Here is a 21902-nt window from a genome sequence, read left to right on the forward strand (position 1 = left end):
CTATCATTGGGTGATTCTCATCACTTTCCCAAATGCTTAATGTTTCTGAAAGGCCTGTAACTGCCGCAAAGCATTCTCTTGAAAATTCTATTATATTCCATCTCTCAGGTGACAACTTTCCGTGTATTATGCCTAAAAAATGTCAGAGCCAATGTTTCAGAAAACAGATGATGGTGACAGCAAGTTGTTCATCAACCACAATTTCAGTGTCATAAAGTTCTGTCTGTCACCAACAGGTTTTATTGTTCCAAGCTGGGAAAAACATAGAAAGCAGTAACAAGTGGTTGTAGAAGCAGGAATTGGAAAAAGAAGCGACCAAAACGACAGTAGCTTAACTTCTGATTATTACCCTCCTTATTAGTACAGACACACACTGGCCTGGAGCTGGCACCGAGTTCTGTGCACACTGACAACCCTGGGGACTGACTCTTCGCAAACCAGTGGTCCCCAAGGCGAGCAGGAGTGGGGCGGGAATGTTCTCTGGTAGCCACCGTTTTTTTTTTTTTTTTTTTGGTATTTGTATTATGGATTTTCCCTGGAGCACATCTTGCTCAAATTTAACGATGAACTCAGGTTTGGAACCAATGAGGACCAAGGTGACTCCTGCAGTGCAGACTTAAAAGAAAAAGAGGGCACGCTTTTGAGACAAAGGAAGGTGATGAGGAGAATATTTTACCTCCAGCCCTTGCCAGTCTCATAGCCCACCTAGAGTCTGTTCTAGTTACAGAACATGGAGCTGCTTCCCCTGGGAACAACATCTTGTTTTCTCACGAAGCCAGGGCCTCCCCTGTCAGAAGCCTCCTTGTAGGTGTTTAAATGATCTCTTTGCAATCACTGGTGTTAAAAAATCTGGGACATTAAACATAGACTCATCCCAGAAAAATCTCTATACACAACAGCAGGCAGAGCAAAAAGTTCCACCACCCAGCCAAACACGTTAGGCCACACTGTATACAGGTTTTAATGAAAAGAACACCATTTGCTCAGTCACCAAAAAACACCCATGAAGGGAATCCCTGCATGAAAAATATCCCAAACCCAACACAGCGGATAAAGATCTTGCTCCAAGCACATTTGTTCTGGCTGGCTCGGGTCTAGTGCTCGCTCCAGTGTGCTGGATGTAATAAACAAAATGTAAATCGAGGCGGCACAGGCAAGGAGATCAGGTGCTCCGGCGGGCTGCTGCACAGAGTACGCTTTGATAAATAACTCAGGAGCTGGGTAAATAAACACATTTTCCCCCCTTTTTTCTTTTGAGAGAGAGCCTGCTTTTGATTTCTCCTTTCAGACTCAAAATATGACAGGTTTGGGAGGGAAAGAAACACATCACTCTGTCCCATGGGGCAGTGCCACGTTTGCCCTTGCATTAAATTGAGCAAAACAGACCCCAGATCCTTGCTCTGAGGCTGGGCATGGAGGAGGCAAGAGCTGAGATGCTCCTCTCTATGGGCCATGCATACTATTGGAAAGACTCAAGGAGGAGACTCGTGGAGCGTTCCGCTGAAGGTCTGCTCAAGTGACAGTTTATTAATTGCAAGCTGATAAATAGATCTGATTTCCATTTCTATTTTCTTGGCAGAGTCAGTGCTATCATCCTGCCAATATGTTCCCAAACCTGCACCCATTTACAAAAAAAGTAAACAAACAAACAAACAAACTACGTGCAAAGTAGGCTGTGTACATCCTGGGAAACTGAGATGTGCTGTCATAAATTTGGAGCGTGACAGCCTTGGCAAAGACACTCAGGCACCTGGGATCATGGCAGGAAGGAGCTGGGCTCCTGAGGCCACCCTGTGGGGCTATCCTTAGCTATCCTGAGGGGCTGCTTGGGGAATATCCTGTGGGCTGCAGGTGCTTTTACGATCATCTCCCTCACTTTGAAAAATAACTTATTTACCAGCAAGGAACCCAGCTCTGGTGGCTGACTGTTATTTCCTGTTGTTTCCAAGTCCGTGACCCTAATTGGCCAGTCATGGTTTACTTTTGACGTCTTGGCCGCTTCTCAGGCCAGAGTCAATGTTCCTGGCTAAAAAGCTGCAAAACACACATCTCATGCATTAATCACCATATTCAAATCAGCCACTGACAGGAGGGAAGGGGGAAATTTGCTCTCTTCACTGCAACCTTTTTCAAATCAAAAGTCTCCTGTCGCTTGACTTGGCCTATCTGGAGCATGACAGACAACGTCAAGAGAACCAAGTGCTTTGTGTCAGACCCAAGTGTATCCTCAGAAGGCTGGGCCTGCTCAAGCACTTGGAGGGGGCACGAGGAGAAACTCACCATTTCTGGGCCCACCTTTCCTTCCTTCATTGTTATTGTGGCACGTGGCACAAATTGAAATGGAGCCACTTTCAATGGTGATCAATCTCAGGGACTACAGAGGTGACATTAAATATTCTTGAAAACAAAAACAACCCCAAACCAGAAAACTAGAAAAGCAGGAGCACCCATCAGTCAGGGTGATCTCTGGCCAGCTGTGGCTCGAGCTGAGTTTTAGAGGCTCCCTCGGTGCTAGGCAATGACCGTGGCACATGGAGAGCAGTGGAGGATCCTGGGGGTGCTCAGGGGCCAGGGTGAGTCGCATGGTGGCTGCAGCTGTGTACGGGGAGAAGGAAGCATTTCAGTATGTAAATACCCATCAGACCCTCTGCTAGGGTGATGTCTCTAGTTATCAAAAATGATGTGAAATGTTATTGAGCCACATCACAATGAGAACCTTCATTTGAAAGTATATGTGCAAGCGTCCAATTGGGGAAAATAGACATCTCACCATCTATACTTCAGAGTTGAAGTATAGAAGAAAACAGACTCACTCTTTTAGGAGAGGCCAGGGTAAAAGATGGCCTCAGAGAGAGCCTGTGTCCAGAGGAGAGGTCTGGGGTCTGCCCTGAGAGCCCGACTGTGGCAGATGGAGCTCATATCACCTCCTTCATGAACACTGGTGCCTATTAAAAGTCCTGGACTCCCTGAATTCCAAGAGAGAACAGCCCCCCTCCATGCCATTGCTGTGAAAGCCCTCCGCCCTCTCCTGCCTCCCTCTCTCCTGGGACCACACTGGGTCCCCGCCTGGCGTGGGGCCTGCCATCTGGCCTGCCAGAGCAAATGACACATGCATCTGTCAGAGCACGATTTTAACAAAGAACACAGAGATCAATTAGAATGAATCATGGATGGTCCTCCTCCCTGTTCTAAAAGCCTTAGCACTTTATTACTGAGATCATCGTATATATATGTCATAGAACTCTTGAGTTTTGGGATTGGAAGGCTCTTGAAAAATTCAGTCCAACCACTTTATCTAACAGCCCAGAAAGACTGAGCCATATGAATTAGGCCTCACAGGGAGGCAGGAGTAGGAGAGGATGAAAACTTCAAGGTGGGACTTATCATCTCTCTTGACTCTGAGCCCAGAGCCCCTACCTTCCTCCCTGGGATGGCAGGAAGGCCAAGGACAGGATGGTGCCTGGTAAATATCATGTTGCAGAGATCAGCAGGCCCTTTGACAGCTGAGACCCCATACTCAGATTCTGGACATAGGAGCTACTGCAGCAAAGTCATGTGCAGAGACCTAGCACAGAGCTTCCTTGAGGGGTCCTCCACTGACTCCAGGACGGACACCCAGAAAGGATGCAATGGTGTAGGTTCTCTTTGTACTGGGAGGGCACAGGCAGACAGGGCCACTCTGACCCACTCTCCATCCTCACCTGGGAGCATCTGCTGTGGCTTTCCATTCCTGAGAACCTAATTAGGCCTCACGTCAAACCAAAGAATGGCAAGGAAGATGCAAAAGCAAATAGTGAGCTAGAAGTGAAGTGTGGCTCGCTGGGTTCCGCGTCTTTCTTGCCATGTTCTCCAGCCACTGCAGGGACTCACAGAGGCTTGGGAAGTAAGCAGGCTGGGGCACAGCTAAGTTGTCCCAACCTTGGTGCAACAAGTGAAACCCTAATGCAACGAGGCTAACAGAGTGATGCGGACGGACCCCTGCCTCCTTCTAGTAGGAAAAGATTCTCTGAGGTAGAGGGGAGAGTGGAGGGTTTCTCGCAACAAGCCAATGCAGGCTTCTCGTGTCCATTTGAAGGAAGGAAGTAGAGGCCTGGAGATCCTGGGGCAGAAAAGCAACTGATGCTTTGCTCAGGACCGAGGCAAGGCCACCAGCATCCCATGGCCTAGGACACCTCGGCACAAAGCAAGCCCAGGGCTGAGGGCGGGAGCCAGAGGGAGCTCCATCTCAAGGAGGAGTGAGGCCGGATTCTGTACTGTAGAGGTACCGTAGAGATGCTGAGGGTACTGTAAAGATGCTGGGAAGATACCAAGTTATTGTCAGTCACTGATTTCTTGAAGGGGCTTATCTATAAGAATTACATGTCACATTGGTTGAAATTTTAATAGTGAATTTATTCTTACTGTTCATGATAAAATTAGTTGGAAAAACTTAATTACTTAATTTATAAATAAAATCATATTAATTTCATATATACACACAGACCCTTCACTGCTTTGAGTGCAGGAGCATGTTAGGCTGCCACCACCTGGTGGCAGCGTACCTAAATACAGGATCTGCTTTTGAGGAGGTGAATTAACCCTTCAGAAGGCAGAGTCTATAAAACTGAATATGGTAGGTGATGGCAAATGTCAAAGCAGGATGAGCTTCCTGTTTGACACAGAAGGAACTGAGGCGACTGGGGGAGGAAGGCAATGCCAGGGAGGGGGGAGCTCCAAGCCATATGTCCACCTGACACAAGAGGGTGCTCTGCGGATTTTTCTTTTTGCCACACCCGTGAGATTTTCTTTCCTTGCCTTTGGTCTTCTATCTCTTAAATCCTGAAAACAGTTACTACAAAGAGTAGCAACTGCTGTCCAAGGAACAGAAGCCATTAAGATCTTAAGACATCCCAACACTGATGAACAGGGCCAGTGTCATGACGCACCAGGGATGCAAGATATTCACCATGCTCCCACATCCAGGCTACTCACCAAGGTTGTACCACATGTCTCTGATTTCAAAGCCAATCTGTCTCCTCATATCTCCGTACCTGGAAATCAGGGAAAAGAAAAACACTGAATCACTCCAGAGAGCATCTGAAAATCGGGATGGAATTAGTCTTAAGTGCAATAAAGCCTTCTAGCACTGAGACAAATAAAGAGAGTGTCAAAGCTTCAACTTCTCTTGCCACCAAAAGGAATCAAAGGAGGAGGGATCTAGCTGGGGGAATCTCACTTTCTCATCACTGAGGAGTACATGACATCGTCCCTCCCGTGGGAATGTGGGGGAAGTTGTGGAGAGTCATGAAAGCATTTCCCTTTCTTCAGTCTCTTGGCTCCTGGGTCCAAGGGGGAGCTTGGTTCCATGCATGTTGTTAGCGTCTAGGCACTGCAGACACCACATAATATCCTACTGCACACAACAGATTTTTTTCCAAAGTTAAAATTAAATCCAGAGTCAGGGCAGACCTCTTCCAAAGTTCTTGCATTCCTCTATGTCATTTTAAATGTAAGGAAGGGCTTAACACCAAAAGATGCCAACAAATCTTCCACTGTTTTTGTTTATCAGGGAAAATAAATGCTAATTTTCCTCCCGAAAGGCACACAGAGGAGGTGTGTGTTTCATGAGTAAACAGAATTTGATGCTCCAGAAGATAAACCTTTATTAGTTTGTGAGCAATTTAACTTTTTCTTTTATTGCCTAAGGAAAAAGCTGATTATATTAAAAATAATAATTTGCAAAATGATCATACAGGATTACAGTTGAGCAGCTGTGTCATCGAGCTTGCTCTGCTTATCCTCGCGTCAGGAGATGTGAGAAGGAAAGCACTGATTATAGACGAACGCGCTGTGGCTCTCGAGATGAAGATCCTGGACGGTAAATCAACAACCTCGGCCTGCTGCCACCTTATTAGAGAAGTCTCTGGTGCCCTAAGCACCTGTCTGTCACTCATGGCGTGAGCAGGCTACAGCCAGAGTGATCATCTCAACCACAGAAGATCAATCTCGCCTGGCAGCTCTGCTGTGGTGCGTGGGAGGCCACGCGCCTTGGCCCACAGTGCCGGCGGAGAAAAGGAACTGGAGCCTACGCCACTCGCTACCAGGACACGCTAGCTCTAAGCGCAGCCCTAAACCAGGTGAGCACTGATGCAGGCAGACTCGGTTAAGGGGGGTGGATCTCAGATGGGGAGACGGCCCAGCATTGAGGCCACAGTAGGAGAGGCCCATCCGTGGTTGGCGAAAGCACGCAGGCAGCAAAGCTACTGGATCCGGGTGGGTGGGAGAGAGGAAAGCACCTGCCTAACTCACGCCCCCAACTGCCCAGGAGACACACGGCCTGAACACTGCCTGGAAGCTTATACTGCTGGCTCCCCTTCCCATTTTGCTCCTGCACTAAGACAAAGGGATCCCAGCGGCTGCTGCGGCCAGGGCTGGGCAAGGATGTAGCTGGCTGTGGGGTGACCTGGCAGGCTGGCATCCTTGAGGTTGGTGAGGTTCTCGCTGTGCAGGTGGGTGAGTCACCTTCCAGCCAAGCAGGTGTTGGGCAAGCCCAGGAACGTGGCATCAGAAAGAGGTGGCCCCCCCGAACACAAACAGCCCCTGCCCCCGTGTTCCCCAGCAGAGGTGAACTGTTCACGGTGGGATCGGCCTGGCATGTACTGACCCACTCAAGCTCTGCACATGCTTCTCCATCTCAGCGACACAGAGTTCTTCTCATTCTGGGATGATTCCCTCAAAATAGGAAGGCCCCGGCCAGGTGCGGTGGCTCACTCCTGTAATCCCAGCACTTTGGGAGGCCGAGGCAGGTGGATCACCTGAGGTCAGGAGTTCAAGACCAGCCTGGCCAACATGGTGAGACCCTGTCTCTACTAAAAATACAAACATTAGCCAGGCGTGGTGGCACGTGTCTGTAATCCCAGCTACTTGGGAGTCTGAGGCAGAAGAATTGCTTGAACCTGGGAGGTGGAGGTTGTAGCGAGCTGAGATTGCACCACTGCACTCCAGCCTGGGCGACAGAGCAAGATTCTGTCTCAAGAAAAAAAAAAAAAAAAAAAAAAAAAAGGCCCAATGCTAGGCTGAACTTCATCAGTGTCTGTGCCTTGCTGGACCCGGCTCAGTTACTTCTCTCAGGTCCCAGAATGATTAGAATGATAATGATTCCAGGGAAATCCTAAAGTTCAGACATCCTAAAGTACAGGAGACTCAGCTGCAGTGGATTTCCCACTTGCGGTTTGGGAAATTCAGGAATGACTTGCTGTATTTCCAGAGCTGGCACCACAATCTGGATTTGGAAGGCCAGGTGCATCCGCTCCTCCCCATCCTCTTTGCCCCTCCCCACCCCTCCCTGCTGCTCCCCACCCCTCCCTGCCTCCCTGCACAATGCCTCTCCATTGGGTGGTGAAGGAGGTTGAGGGGTGAGGGAGTTCCATTCTCAGGTAGACTTTACTGTCGTGTAGGTGGAAGATGACAGCCGCTGGCAGTATTTGAGAACTGGGGGATTAGCAAGGACAGGAGAGCACACCCCTCAGGAGAGTCGGGCCTGCGGCGTCAAGGTGCTAAAGATGCGGTTTTAATTGTCAAACAGGACAAGGGCGCTCTAGCCCGGAGCACAGGCAGTGAGGGAGAGCGGGGAGTTGAGGGGAGGGGCCGGCTGGATGTCCCTGGCAGCGAGAGGGATCTTTTCCTTGGTTTTAATAAGAAGGCAGCTTTGATGAATCTATACATGCCCCAGAATAATCCCCAAATAAAGTCACAGCTGTCACCAGACCTCAAGAGGGCTTCCCAAGCCATTTCTTCATTCTTCCCACAGAGGAGGAAAAAAGGATAATTGAGAGTGTAGGGCTAATAAAGCTTATTGCCTGGAAGCAGAACCCCGGGCTGGCGGCAGCCCTGGGGACCATAACTAAGTTCCTCTCTAGCAATAAACAGCCTAAGGGACTGCACCAGTTGTACAGAGAGAAGCAAAAGGACATGGCCATCCTCACCGGGAAGGAGCAGAGAATCCAAGTCTTCAGACTCCCACACCCACAGCACGCACCCCCGGGACCAGGGACTTTCCGTGCCTCCACAGTACGACGCAGCGTCGCATCTTTCAAAGTGCTTTCCTTTCACTTGATTTTGGCATCAGACTATGAGCTGAGCAAGCCGACACCTCTGTGCCCATTTTCTCAATAAGAGAGCTGAGATTCACAGTGGGGAACACACATGCCTGACTCCACCGAGCCAGGATGGCCTGGAGCTTCTCACCTGCGCCCACCCACGGCATGACTGAGCAGGAGAACGTATGCTTGGGAGGCACACTTCCTACCACCCAGGGAGATCTGGGATCCCACATCCAGGCTGTAACCTGGACATAAAATTGTGTGAATTTGGTCCCTGTGGTCTAACCTTAGCACCTGGTTTCTTGCATCTTCACTCCAAGAAACATACCCCCGAGCGACAGCCCAGGCTTGGGGGTAGGGCCAGCCTGAGCCTGAATCTAAGCACACTGGGCAATTTACTCGACCACTCTGACCTCCGTCTCCTCCTCTGTAGTGCTGGGAGAATGGTACATGATGCTCAGTCCTAGGTGTTTGTGAACAACAAGAGAGTGATGGTGTCCCTGTCTCATCTGGCAGGCACTGGAGCCACGCTAGGTCCTTCCTTTAAAATCTCAGGCTGGGCATAATATACCCCTCATGGTTGCAATGGTCATTTAGATCGATTCACTTAGTGAACATTTACTGAGCACTTGGGCCAGACACAAAGCTAATGCAGAAATATGAATATTCATATTGGAATATTAATATTACTATAATATGGAGAACAGACAAGACCCACAAACCACAGCGGGCTATGAGCATGGTAAGAGAGACGAACACTAACAAAATAATCACACAAGATAAACATGTATAGATATAGAGATAGAGGAATTGTTTTTGTGGAGGCCAGGATCACGGCTTGGTAGGGAAAACATGGGAACTGTGAGAAAATTTAACAGTGGGCTCAGCTTGGCTCTGGCAGTTCTCTAGGCCAGTAATATTTGCTCTGAGATTTGAAGAAGGAGAGATGAAATCTGGACGAAGAGCGTAGGGAAGAGCATTCCGGGCAGAAGGACCAGCAGGCGCCAAGGCCCCGTGGCAGGTGGGGAGTAGGTGAGTGCCCAGGGGGTGTGGTTGCAGAACACAGAGCTGGCTCCTTCAGTGGAAGAGGCCGGGGGTGAGGGGGAGGCACTGTGAGCAGAGGCTGCAGGAGGCAGGTGCTTTTAAAGCGCGCCCCCCCCCGCCACTTTTTATTAAGTTTCATAAACTTTTCTGACATAAAAAGTACATGTATTAACCAGCACATATATTAATATATGTGTATGTGTATAAAGTTTTATGAAATGATGCTTAACCTTACTGCCTGCAATGAATGCTGGTATTTTTTCCTAGATTCTATTTCACTGAAAAAAGAAAAAAAAAAGTCTATTGGTCATGACTAGTGTGGGCTGGACTGTGTCCCCTTTAAAGCTGTGTTGAAGTCCTAAACCCTGGTATCCATGACTGTGACCTTATTCGGAAATAGTCTTTGCAGATGTACTCAAGGTAAGATGAAGTCATACTGGAGTAGGGTGGCCTCTAGATCCAGTGACCTGCGTCCGTATAAGGAGAGGGAGATTGACAGACACAGATACATAGGAAGACAAGGGAGAAGGCCACAGGAAGATGGGCAGGGATTGGAGTGACACAGCCACAAGCCAAAGAACGCCGAAGACCGGGCAGCCACTGGAAGCCAGGAGGGAGGTAGGGAACCTCCAGAAGGAACCGATCCTGCCCACACCTTGATTTTGGATTTCTGGCCTTCATAACTGTGAGACAATAAATTCAAGTCACCCGGTTTGTGTTCACTGTTACGGCAGATCAGCCGAGGAAACAGATGTGATGGCCCTTTAAGTGAATATTCTGACCCAATCAAAGGTTGAGACCTGCAGTTTGAAAAATGCTTTCCTAAGGAAAGAGCATAGAATGTGAAGGCCTAAGACCAAGGTGTGAGGAGCCCCCTGCCACTCGATGCTGGGGTTCAGGGGTAGGAATCTGACAAGCGAGAGCAGACACCAAAAAGCTTGGAGAGAAACTCAGGAGAGTTCTGAGAGCGAAGAAAAGCGTGTTCTGAGATAGAGGGAAAGAAGAAATCTGTTGAGGATGGAGGAGAATATCTAGGAGGCTGAACACCCTTCCACCTGCTTGGGGGCAGCTGGGACCTGGCTGAGGTTCTAGGGGAATGCAGTGCCCAGAGCCAGCATCAGAGTGGCTGGGAGGTGGGGAAAGGAGACAAGGAGACGGCTGAGATGGACCTAAAGGAAGCTGGAGGGAGCTGATGGCTGGGGTGAGGCATTTTTAACTTCATGGGAAAGACTGGTGGGTTCTTAAAGAGGTGAGAGGGGTGGGACCTCAAATGGGAACCAATGAATGGGAGTAAACCTTGCCAGACACAGGTCTGATGTGACAGTGCCTACCTGCCTGAGGCAGGACACACCACCACCGGTTCATGTGGGACACAGTGAGCTTTTCTGACTTGAAGTTGGCACAGGTCACCGCTTGTTAAGTCTAACTCCCTGAGTCTCCTTCTAATAAGTGAATTTAATTTTGAATAATTTCAGTCTCTTGAAAAAAATTAGCACAGACACAAATTAAATTAATCACATCTCCTGTTACAATCAGGAATATACAGTTGCAGCTTCTGATTAGGTCACACTGCAAAATGGGGCTTGCATAGCATGTTTATTTCCTGTTAGTTTCCTTAAAGGTAGTATCTAGAATTTGACTTAATCTCCTGGAGGTGCAGAACCCAGTGTTTGGTCAGAAGGGGATATTTCGGTCCCATTGTGAAAGCTATCCTCTTAGAACACTGCAGAATTGTATAGTTACAAAAAAACAAAAACAAAAACAAAACCTCCCCAAAACTGAAAGCAGCCTAGGGACCAGGTGGGGAGGAGGTCTTTGTGGATGGCCTCTCTGCACTGAGCTGAACTTTGCCATCAAACTTTAACCTCTCGTGCTGAAACTTTAAGTGAGCCCTTTATGCTGAGATATGCAGGAGGCCCAATTCATGAACCCCTTTCCTCTTCTGGTCCTGAACACAGAAGCTCCTTTGCAGTCTTTCAACATACTGCCCCATACCAGGGTGCACGTGTCTTGCATATCAAAACTGTCAAGCTGGCTGCTAATCAAAAGTCATCCCTTTTACATTTTGGTCATATTTCCTGAGCCTCAATAAGGTAAAAAAGTCTAGGGGGCTGGATTGGGAGGAAGAGCTGCTGGTCAGGTTTAGAATTCTGTTAATGTCTCTGTCCTTCCTTGGGAGTCACTAGCACCAAGGATGTCTGAAGGTTGAGCCAGTTAAAATTTCATATTATGGACTTGATTCCTAGGGGTTATTTATTTTGTGGTACACTGGCGAATATCATACTCAATTTGGGTCTGCCATAATCAGTTCTCTGTGTGGTATGGCCCATTCTTTTATTTACTCCCATGCACGTTGGGGAATGTCTTTAGAATGAAAATCCTAATTATCTCCCCAACCTCAGTCATTAGGAGGATGGAGCAGGCAGGTCTCCTGATGCTGGAATTTCTATTGTTTTGAGCCATAAAGCTGTGGACCAAGCAGAGGTGAGGAGCTGCAGGGCTTGGCAGGGGGAAGGGAAGCGTAGGCTGAGGGGTTGGGGATGCTCCCTCGGATGCCTTAGGTTGGACTCACAAGCCCTAGAGTGAGAGACAGGCCCCAGATGGAGGCAGTGCTGAGCCTACTAAGTGGGTGTGTCATGGTTCCACCTTTAGACCACATGGCTTTCCCCCTAGAAACAGACAGGTGCATGCATCTTGCTCCATGGGGCTCCAAGTCAGCGCTCACCATTTGCTCAGAGCGTGAGGTTGACTCCCAGACCACGAGCCCCCACGCCCTGCCCCAAGCTCCAAGTCGCCCAGGTCCTGCTGCGCCCTTACACTTCGACAACCCAGATCATGTCTCTGCTTATATGTAGATGGCGCCATGCCCTTTGGCATTCGATGTTCCCCGGCACACCTCTCAGCTGCCTTCACCACCCAGCCGGGAAGCTCAAGCTGCCAGGAGGCCTCTGGATCCCACGGCTGAGTCCCACAGGCCATCGCCGGGCTGCCAAGGCCCTCTGTCACCACTCCATGTGTGCCCCACTCCACTCATTATTTTTGCTTCTCCATTTACCCCACTAGACCATGACCTTCTTTGTTATGAGGTCTGTGTCTTTGTCCCCAGCACCAGGACCATGGCCCAACTGAGCACAGAGCGGGCACTGAATCCCTTTTAACCAGATAATTTTAAATCACATTTCTAGGTACTGTATGTGCCCGAGAAAATTTAAGCACTGGGGTAGGACATCTTCACATATTTCTTATGCAGGTTTTGCTATTTAGAAACAAAATTTGCAAATGGACTATGAAGGGCCGAAGGCTTATGAAGTGGCATAAAGACTGCAACAAATAAGGCGGACCCTCCACGCGTGTGTGCCGCGCGGCCTCAAGGTCAAGGCAGCCTTATCTCAGGCTCCGGGGCTTTGTCCTGGATCTCCTGTCACCTCCACAAGGGGAGCTCTGGAGAGGCCCCTCAGACAGCACAAAGCCCCGAGGCTCTCCTGCCAGGGTCTGCAAAGACAACTTGTGAATTGCCTGGGGACTTTTCCTGGGGAAACTCCAGAGTCTCCTGTTGTTACCATTGTGACAAAGAGAATACGAAAGCCCTAAGGAGAGACCCTGGCTGACTCCTGAGGAGGCGATACCAGCTGGCTGTGTTTAATTTTCTGTGGCTTTGAAGCTTCTGAATCCACGCCACTATGTGGGAAGCAAACGTTTTCTTTAGCAGCCAAAGCCCTTCGAGGTTAATGTTCTTTTTCTTTTTTCTTTTCTTTTCTTTTCTTTTTTTTTTGAGACAGAGGGTCTCACTCTGTCAGCCAGGCTGGAGTGCAGTGGTGTGATCATGGTTCATTGCAGCCCCAACGCCCTGGGCTCAAGAGATCCTCCCACTTCAGCCTCTGGAGTAGCTGGCACCACACGTGCGCGCCACCACGCCTGGAGAATTTTTGTATTTTTTTGTGGAGAAGGGTGTTGTCATGTTGTCCAGGCTGGTCTCAAACTCCTGGACTCAAGCTATCCTCCCATCTTGGCCTTCCCACGTGCTGGGATTACAGGTATGAGCCACTGCACCGGTGTTAATGCTTGTCTCGATGTTGCCTTAGGCTCTTAACACTCACACCAACAGGAGGAAGGGCCCAGCACAGAGCTGCCCTGCTAGGGCTTGCGGGATGCTCAGCCCTAAATTGTTTTATTCTAGAATCCACTAAGAAGATGCCCGTTCTTTTGAGGCAGATTTCCAGTTTAAATTCACCTCTCTTCTCCCGCAGGCATCTCCAAGGCCAGGAGCTGCAGCGTGCTTGGCAAAGAGTGGGCTCTGAAGACAGCTGGGGCTGGGCTCGGGTCCCAGCTTCACCCTACAGTGGGCCCTGGGCACGTGGGCAGGCGGCTCCACCTGCTGTGGCCAAGCTGTCCTTTCGCTGGACGGGACAACAGGGGGCGTGTGCTGAAAGAGGTGTGTCTGCACCTAGTGGATTCACAGTGCATTGAAGTGCATTGTGCTTCATTTGCTTAGTGTGCACTGGTCACTACCGTCTGCACTACAATTCCCAGCATGAAGACAAATCAACAACAACAGCAACAACCACAAAGCGCCATCCCTCCCTTCCCCTGGGCCCTGAGGGAGCGTGCATTCCACAAAGCAGGAGCCCGCGCCTCTGCCCAGCCAGTCTCCAGAAGATGTAGCCTGGAGAAGTCTGTCTCTTGATGCTAGAAGCCAGGACGAGCGGCAGCCACCTGTGCAGGCCCCGAGGTGGGGGGCTACAGCTGCTGCGTGCCGCTCCGGTAGTCAGAGGCGAGCACCCACTCTGCCTACACCATTCTCAATGCTCGGCTCAGCAAGTGCATTTCTTGTTTCTGAACAATGATCACTGTTTGCATGGATGGCTGTCAGACAGGAATCACCCAGCTGAGGAAGCCTGGTGGAAAGATGGCCAGGTGAAAGGTGATCTTTAGTTAGATAGGTGCAGACCAAAAGCTTGAAGGTTCTAAAAGCAGCCCAGGTGAAAATCGTGGGCCCTGAACTGCCTAGATTAGAACGCTGCTTTGCCACATTCTAGGTGTAGGACTGGCCAAGTGGCTCGGTCACTGTGTGTGACCTTCTTCATCTAGAAACTAGGGCAGATATGAGGGCCTAAGGAATAGTTTTGCTTTTTAATGATTATAGATGAAAAATGCGCATGAAATGCTTAGAAAGTCATTGACATAAAGTACAGGCTGAGTAAATGATTTGCTGAAATACACTCATGCTTTGCTAATGACAGGGATATGTTCTGCGAAACATGTCGCTGGGTGATTTTGTCATTGTGTGAACATTGTAGAGTGAACTTAAACCGAGATACTACAGCCTACTACACAGCTCTGCCATACAGTATAGCCTACTGTTACGAGGCTACAAACCTGTACGACATGTTTGTAAGGTACCATGTGACTATAATAAATACCACAGGCAAATGTAACACAATGGTGAGTATTTGTGTATCTAAACAAAGAAAAGTTACAGAAAAACACAGCATGTAGTCTGTGGTTATGTAGTGCGTGACTATAATTCTTTCTTTTCTTTTTTTTTGAAAGGAGGTCTTGCCATGTTGCCCAGACTGGAGTGCATGGCAATTCACAGGTATGACGATGGTGCACTGCAGCCTTGACCTCCTGGGCTCAAGTGATCTTCCTGCCTCAGTCTCCCAAGTAGCTGCTATTACCACTACTGGCTGAGGACCAGAGCCCAGCTCATGACTATAATTCTTACTCTCCAGAGATAATGTGCTTTGGATTTGCCCTGAAAGTGAGATACAGACTCACAGGATATGAGAAAGAGCAGCCACCGCCTTCTGAAACTCTTTCTGGAATCTCTAACCTCAGTTAGCAGCATGGAGTTGGCCAAGCCTTAGAAGGGTCGAGATATTGCAGAGTATTTATATAATGACAAACAGTGACTGATGACTCGGCAACACCACAGCAATTTCAGAACTCTTCTCCAAAGGACTTATGAAAAGAACACCGACAGCAGTGAGAAATTAGTGAAACTGAGGCAAAAAGACAGGAGCAAGACCCTCCGGGTGCCCAAACACGGGAAGGAAGCCCATGCAACAATTGTGTTTCTTGAGACTGAATCATGAGCAGTGCATGATGCAAACTGGGGTTACAGAGCGGAAGGAGCCGGCAAGGATCTCAGCCTTCATGGAGCTTCGGAGATGTTTATTTACAATGATACAAGGTGCCACTTCAGTCCATTCAAAGCTCCTGCCCGGAAGAAGACAGGGGTTTTCTGCTGCCAAGAAGGAACCACCAATAACTCCCCAATGAGTTGTTCAACAATCCCAACAGAGCCAAGAGCTTTCATCAGAAGCTCCTTTCGAATTGAAGAATTAAGCACTAAAGTGAACCATATGTGAAATGACATCAGAATAGTGCACAGCAAAAGGAATTATCTCCGGAAACTGAAATTCTGCGATGCACTAATAGTCTTGAATTACACTGACTTGGAACCTTCCAAGATGAGTCCTGCAATTTTAGATCTTGATTCATGGGTTAGAAAAGGCAAAACCTGATTCATGATTTAAAACCACCCTTTCATTACACCGCGATTACATCTCAATTTGTACCAAGTTGGCTTAGAAACGACATGAAAATTATGCTATTAGAGTTGGAGGCTCCTGCCCGCAGTTTCAGAGCTGGACGAGAACTTACTTGTTAAGGATTTTGGCTCTCTTGGCACTTGAAAAATTCTCCAGTTGCAGGGACTCTTGAGTAAGGAAAGCAACAGCCAGGTGAAAGTAGTTGTTCCACAGCTGAAAACCAAAAAGGAGGAGATGCTAAGTTGTTAAACAGCTTGATACAGGATCTCAACAATGCTCTCAGACAGTTGTCATTTCCTCAGCACACACTTCTGAAAAGTTAAAAAAACGCACACTCACTCTATACATGTTGCTAACCAGCCCCCCACGGTGTAGTTCAGGCCTGAGTGTGTGGGCTCGGAGGCCACAGTGCACATATTCAAAGCCCGGCTCTGCCATTTACTTGGACAACTACTCTAACCTCTTTCTGCCTCAGTTTCCTCATGGATGAAATGGGAATTTCAAGAGTATCTATCTTATAGGAGTGCTCAGAAGATCAAAGAAGTAAATATATGCACAGAATTTAAGGCGGTATGGTACAGAGCATGTGTAAGCACTTCATCAATGTTAGTTTATTTATTTATTTATTATTTTGAGATGGAATCTCCCTCTGTTGCCCAGGCTGGAATGCAGTGGCATGATCTTGGCTCACTGCAACCTCTGTCTCCTGGGTTAAAGCAATTCTCCTGCCTTAGCCTCCTGAGTAGCTGGTATTACAGGTGTGCACCACCATGCCTGGATAATTTTTGTATTTTTAGTAGAGATGGGGTTTCACCACGTTGGCCAGGCTGGTCTCGAACTCCTGACTTCAAGTGATCCACCTCCCTCAGCCTCCCAAAGTGCTGGGATTACAAGTGTTAGCCACCATGCCGGGCCAATGTTAGCTTTTATTAATGTAATTATGAAGCTCTTCAGTTAAGAATAATATAGATTTCATGCCGGGCGTGGTGGCTCATGCCTGTAATCCCAGCACTTTGGGAGGCCGAGGCGGGCGGATCATGGGGTCAGGAGATCAAGACCATCCTGGCTAACATGGTGAAACCCTGTCTGTACTAAAAATACAAAAAATTAGCCGGGCGTGGTGGTGCGCACCTGTAGTCCCAGCTATTTGGAGGCTGAGGCAGGAGAACGGCGTGAACCTGGGAGGCGGAGCTTGCAGTGAACCGAGATCGTGCCACTGCACTCCAGCTTGGGTGACAAAGCGAGACGCTGTCTCCAAAAAAAAAAAAAAAAGAATAGTATAGATTTCCAAAATTTAGGATGCTACTATACCCCCAAATCATATATACACTAGACAAGGAAAACAAATGTAAAAAGATCAAATATTTCGTGTTTCAATACACCCATATTTCAAGGGTTTAGGGACTACATATGTGTGGTTTAAAAGACTATGGCCTTTAGAAGAAAGTTGTGGGTCTCTTTTCTCATTTAAAAACCAGGGATAATATTTATTATACCAAAGGAGATAGCTGCAAAGAGTTCTATAAAAATAAAGCGTGAACATTATATTGACCCTATTTGTAATGACCTGAGAAGTAAGTGGCAATTTAAGAGCATTTGTAGGATTTGAGAAAAGTCTGTTGGGTTTGCATTTATCCAACACTTCCCATGAATGGCACACTTTCTATAGTCATGCACCAGCTCATTTGATTACCACAGAATAACCAAGTAGGTGCTGTCATCTCCATTGCAGAGCTGAGATTTAGAGACCAGCCCAAAGCTATAGGAAACAAATGAAGCAGAATGGGGGTCTGAGCCCGGGACCCCCAACCTCAGAGCCCACAGTGGGGCTCTCTTTTTTTTAGCCCCCTTTATAAAGAAAGGGGAGCACCAGCTAATAAAATACAAGTCATTCCTTTTGTTTTTGGGACTTCCACTGATTTCAGCCTTGCCACAGCACTAGCAGGAATCACTGGCTGCAGCCACCTGTATTCTGAGAATCATGGTCAGGGGCTCAGCCAGAATAGGACCCATGCCTGCAAGGACACAGAACAGATCTTAATTCCTACCTGCTCCCTTTAACAACAACAATAGCAACAGCAGCAACAACAACAAAACACGAATGCTTCTTTTTATATGACAGCTTCACCAACTCCTAATTCGTTCTTTTCCTATATAGGACCAGGACTGCCTTGGAGGCAGAGCACTCATGGTAGTGGTGGTGGTGTTTAAATTAAGAGCTGTTCTGGGTACGTGCAGACATGGGTCCTGTTCTAGATGGGCCTCTGACTGTGACTGTCAGAATGCAGCTGACAGCAGGCAGCAATTCCTGCTAAATCCTCCTCAAACAATAAATACGTGTGTCACACCTGCCAAGGGGCAAAGCTCTATGTGGGCCCTGAAGCACATGGCTTGCAAGGTGTTTGGGCTCACGGTGAGAGTCCAAGGGGCCATCCTCCTGAAACAGGAAGAAAGCCAGGGAGAACCAGCACACCGAGAAACAGGCTCCCCCACCAGAGCAGCCACACCTACAACACACAGGAGTCTACCCAGCAAGCCACGCGTGAGACCTGACCTAGAAAAAACTAGAAAAATGGCACAACAAATACCTAAATAGTCCAGTATGAGATGGGGAAAAAAATACTGCAAAGTATTCCCTCAAATACTATAAACTTCCCCCAAATTTATTTATCAATTCAATGGGATTCCAGCTAAAATCCAAGTGGTATGTTTTTAAAAGAGAAACTCAGCCATCTGATTTTAAACTCCGAATGGAACAGGACATGCACAAAAACAGCCAAGAGAATTCTGCAGTAGAAAACAAGTGGAAGGCGGGTCGTGGTGGCTCACGCCTGTAGTCCCAGCACTTTGGTGGGTGGATCACAAGGTCAGGAGATCAAGACCATCCTGGCTAGCACGGTGAAATCCCGTCTCTAGTAAAAAATACAAAAAATTAGCCAGGCGTGGTGGCGGGCGCCTGTAGTCCCAGCTACTCAGGAGGCTGAGGCAGGAGAATGGCGTGAATCCGGGAGGCAGAGCTTGCAGTGAACCGAGATCGCACCACTGCACTCCAGCCTGGGAGACAGAGCAAGACTCCGTCTCAAACAAACAAACAAACAAACAAACAAACAAAAAAACGAGAGGAAAAGTAGTGACTCTGCTAGCTGGGCACAAAGGTAAAAGGATTAAGCCTCTATGATATTAACACAAAAAATGGAATTTATACACACATACATTTATAATTATGTTAATTATAATTTCAAATCATTGGAGAAAGGGTCATCTATTCATGAATGAGGTAGTAAGTTAGATCCTTACCCCTATACTAACTACAGAAATCCCAAATGGATTAAACACTTGAAAGGTAAAACAAACACAAAAACACAAAATCACAAAGGTATTAGCAGATGCTAATACAAAATAGTAAAATTTAGAAGTATATAATATTAAGGCAAGGAGAGAGTTGCCAAGTAAAACATAAAACCAGACAGCTGTAAAAGAAATACAGATTTTCTACAGATTTCACTGTAGAAAAATGAAATATTTCTATACGATAAGCCTAAAACCATGCCTAGCCTATATCAAGAATTCCAACTTATAAAAAAGGAGGACAGTCAAATACAAACATGAGCAGAAGAAATGATCAGAGAGTTCACAGAAGAAACCCACACGGCTGCTAAGTATTCTTAGCCTAAATAATCATCAGAAAAATGCCAATAAAAACATAAATCAATCATTTTAAAGAAATCAGTGTTGAAGAAGATTCTAGATAGAAAGTGGCTGCTCTCAAACAAGGTTGGTGGGATGGCAAATTGCTAAAATCATGTCAGGAAGGAAAGTGCTCATTTTCCATCAAACTTAAAATGTCGTATCATTTGGCCTAGAGATCAACCTATTCCACAGCAATGCGTGCACTAAGAGGCACACGTATTGCGGCCTTCACGGCAGCACAGCTTGTGATTGTAAAGAACTGGAAACGGCCTCTAGGTTATCAGTGCAGAAATGGCTGAATAAATGTTGGTACATTCACATCGTGAATAAATGTTGGTACGTTCACATCGTGGAATATGACAGAGCTGAAAAACACAGAGTATGATCCAGTTCATGTTAAAGGCCAAAAGAAAACACACACAGGCCCATATAAATGCTGAAAGCGTGACCAAGAATTCAGAACGATGAGTTAAAAGTTACTCCTGCAGAGGAGCAGTGAGAGGCAGCAAAGAAGTAGGAAGGAATGTTTCCTGTTTTACCTGCTAAACTGATATTCAGCACATATACATTGTATCAGGAGAAAGTATGTTATTATGACACATGAAAACAAGCATTCAGCATAGAAAATGATAAAAAAAATTACAAACAAGTAACATGTTTAGATATATGGCACCTGATATATTATTATCTAATTCTGTCCTATAATGCCAATACAATAAAAATTTAAAAATTAAAAATTATAAAAATAAGGGCAATGCAAATGGAAAAGCAGGTGGCTATATAATTTTTGCTACTGGGTAACTTATTTTGGGGTTGGATCACCCAATGGGTAAACAAAAATTCTTCAGGTTCCTTTTGAGAGAGTGAACCATGTTGCCCAGGAAATAAACATGCCATTGGTATCTGCATGCCTTTCAAAAATTTGTAAACTATACTAAAATAACAACTAATAATAATGACCGATAAAATCATTATTAGCAGAAACACATGAAGAGTACAATGGAAGAGAGAGCCACACATTTTGGATGCACAGTAAGAAATCAGGCCAGGCAAAAATCAATCCTCACAGCATGCATGCGCGCGCGCGCGCACACACACACACACACACACACACACACACACACACACACACACACATACACTCTCTCTCTCTCTCTCTCTCTCTCTCTCTCACACTGCATGCACCAAAGGAGCATTTCCGAGGGACCATGGGGTCTCGGGGGCAGGGTCTCTGGCCTGCTAAAAGCCACTGCTAGTAGCACAAGGCCGAGAGAGGATATGGAGGGAACACAGAGTTATAAAAGCAAGCTGAGCTCGAGGTGCAGACCCGCGTCTCGTCCTCTGCTGATCCTCCCTCCACAGTAAGATGAGCTGAGACAATTTTGGCAGCTACACACACTGGGACTCGGTGGCCTCCCTGCTTGGAGAGTTCCTCCTTGTCACTCTGATTCAATAGCTTCTCTCTGAAACAACGCTATCTCCTTCCTTGCTAAATTAAGCAAATACTCCAAAGGCATAATTTTCACTCCTCAGGTTCCAATAGTACATACTATAAATTCCATTTCCGCATCTTGGATGGGAGACCAATTAAGTTCAAGGATTAGAAATACTGTAAGATATTGGCTCAGACCAGCAATTTGTTCCAACATGATTTCTCCACAAAGGTCGTGTCTACCTCTTCTCTTACCTGTAGCTCAAAGTTGGCTTGATCCAGAAATTTTTTGTTCAGCATATCTGCATACTGATTAATTGCTCGCAGGAAGACTCTGAAAGATCAAGAGAAAATTACATAATTATACACTTACGCTCTGGCACTTCGGTAGGTTTGGCATTTCAATTAGATACAATCCCAGACTGTCTGGAATGCGAACTCTCCAAGTCTTGCACAAAGCTGTGAGGTTTTGCCAATGAAAAGACCACGGAATTATATGCAGATGTTCTCCAAATTAATCAAGGAAATTAGCACATGCAGGATGAAAGAAACAGACCAAAATAACAGCTTCTGAAAGTAACATTTGAAAAGTATCACTTTAAAAAAAATCTAATTTAAAAAAAGAAAAAAAAAGGTGCAAATTAAATCTTTTTCTCAAGTTGCCATGTCTTAATGTTCTATGATGCCACTGATCTTTGCTTAGCTGGCTTTTTCAAGTTACCCATTTGAAAGCACTCTTCGCAAGGGGCTATCAGGCTTGGAAGAGGTTGCTGCAATATCTCTAGGCTTGAAAGCATCACTTACGACTTCAGTATCACTGGCCTACTTTCCGCATGCTAATTTTGACCACTATTTTACTAGAGAAAAAGTTAAAAGCTTTAGTAGACATGAAAGTGATTTGACAAGAATTTCATCAGGAATTTTAATTTCTTGATTCATTGATAATGTATAATTTTAACGCTCTATAATACCATGACTTTATATACTTTTTATAATGAAATATACAATTTGGACGATCACACATGACTCTAGAATACTGTTTCTCACATTCTTAATCATTCAATAGATTTGTTTTATAACCCTTGAAAGTGTTGACAATAC

General features: G+C 46.7%; 1 protein-coding gene across 3 annotated transcripts in view; it reads right to left on the bottom strand.

The window, feature by feature from the left end:
* The window catches only part of LOC105470532 (dedicator of cytokinesis 1), a 546684-nt gene that overhangs the window by 94985 nt on the left and 429797 nt on the right, over positions 1 to 21902 (bottom strand). For all 3 annotated transcript variants that reach the window (XM_011722623.3, XM_011722619.2, XM_071068926.1), the window contains exons 30-32: positions 21057 to 21135; positions 15792 to 15892; positions 4972 to 5030 (exon numbers count right to left, since the gene is read on the bottom strand). In XM_011722623.3, the coding sequence (XP_011720925.2) occupies positions 4972 to 5030; positions 15792 to 15892; positions 21057 to 21135 (239 nt within the window). The remainder of the gene's footprint in view (positions 1 to 4971; positions 5031 to 15791; positions 15893 to 21056; positions 21136 to 21902) is intronic.

The sequence above is a fragment of the Macaca nemestrina genome, chromosome 9 (genome assembly GCF_043159975.1).
Source record: "Macaca nemestrina isolate mMacNem1 chromosome 9, mMacNem.hap1, whole genome shotgun sequence".
NCBI lineage: Eukaryota > Metazoa > Chordata > Mammalia > Primates > Cercopithecidae > Macaca > Macaca nemestrina.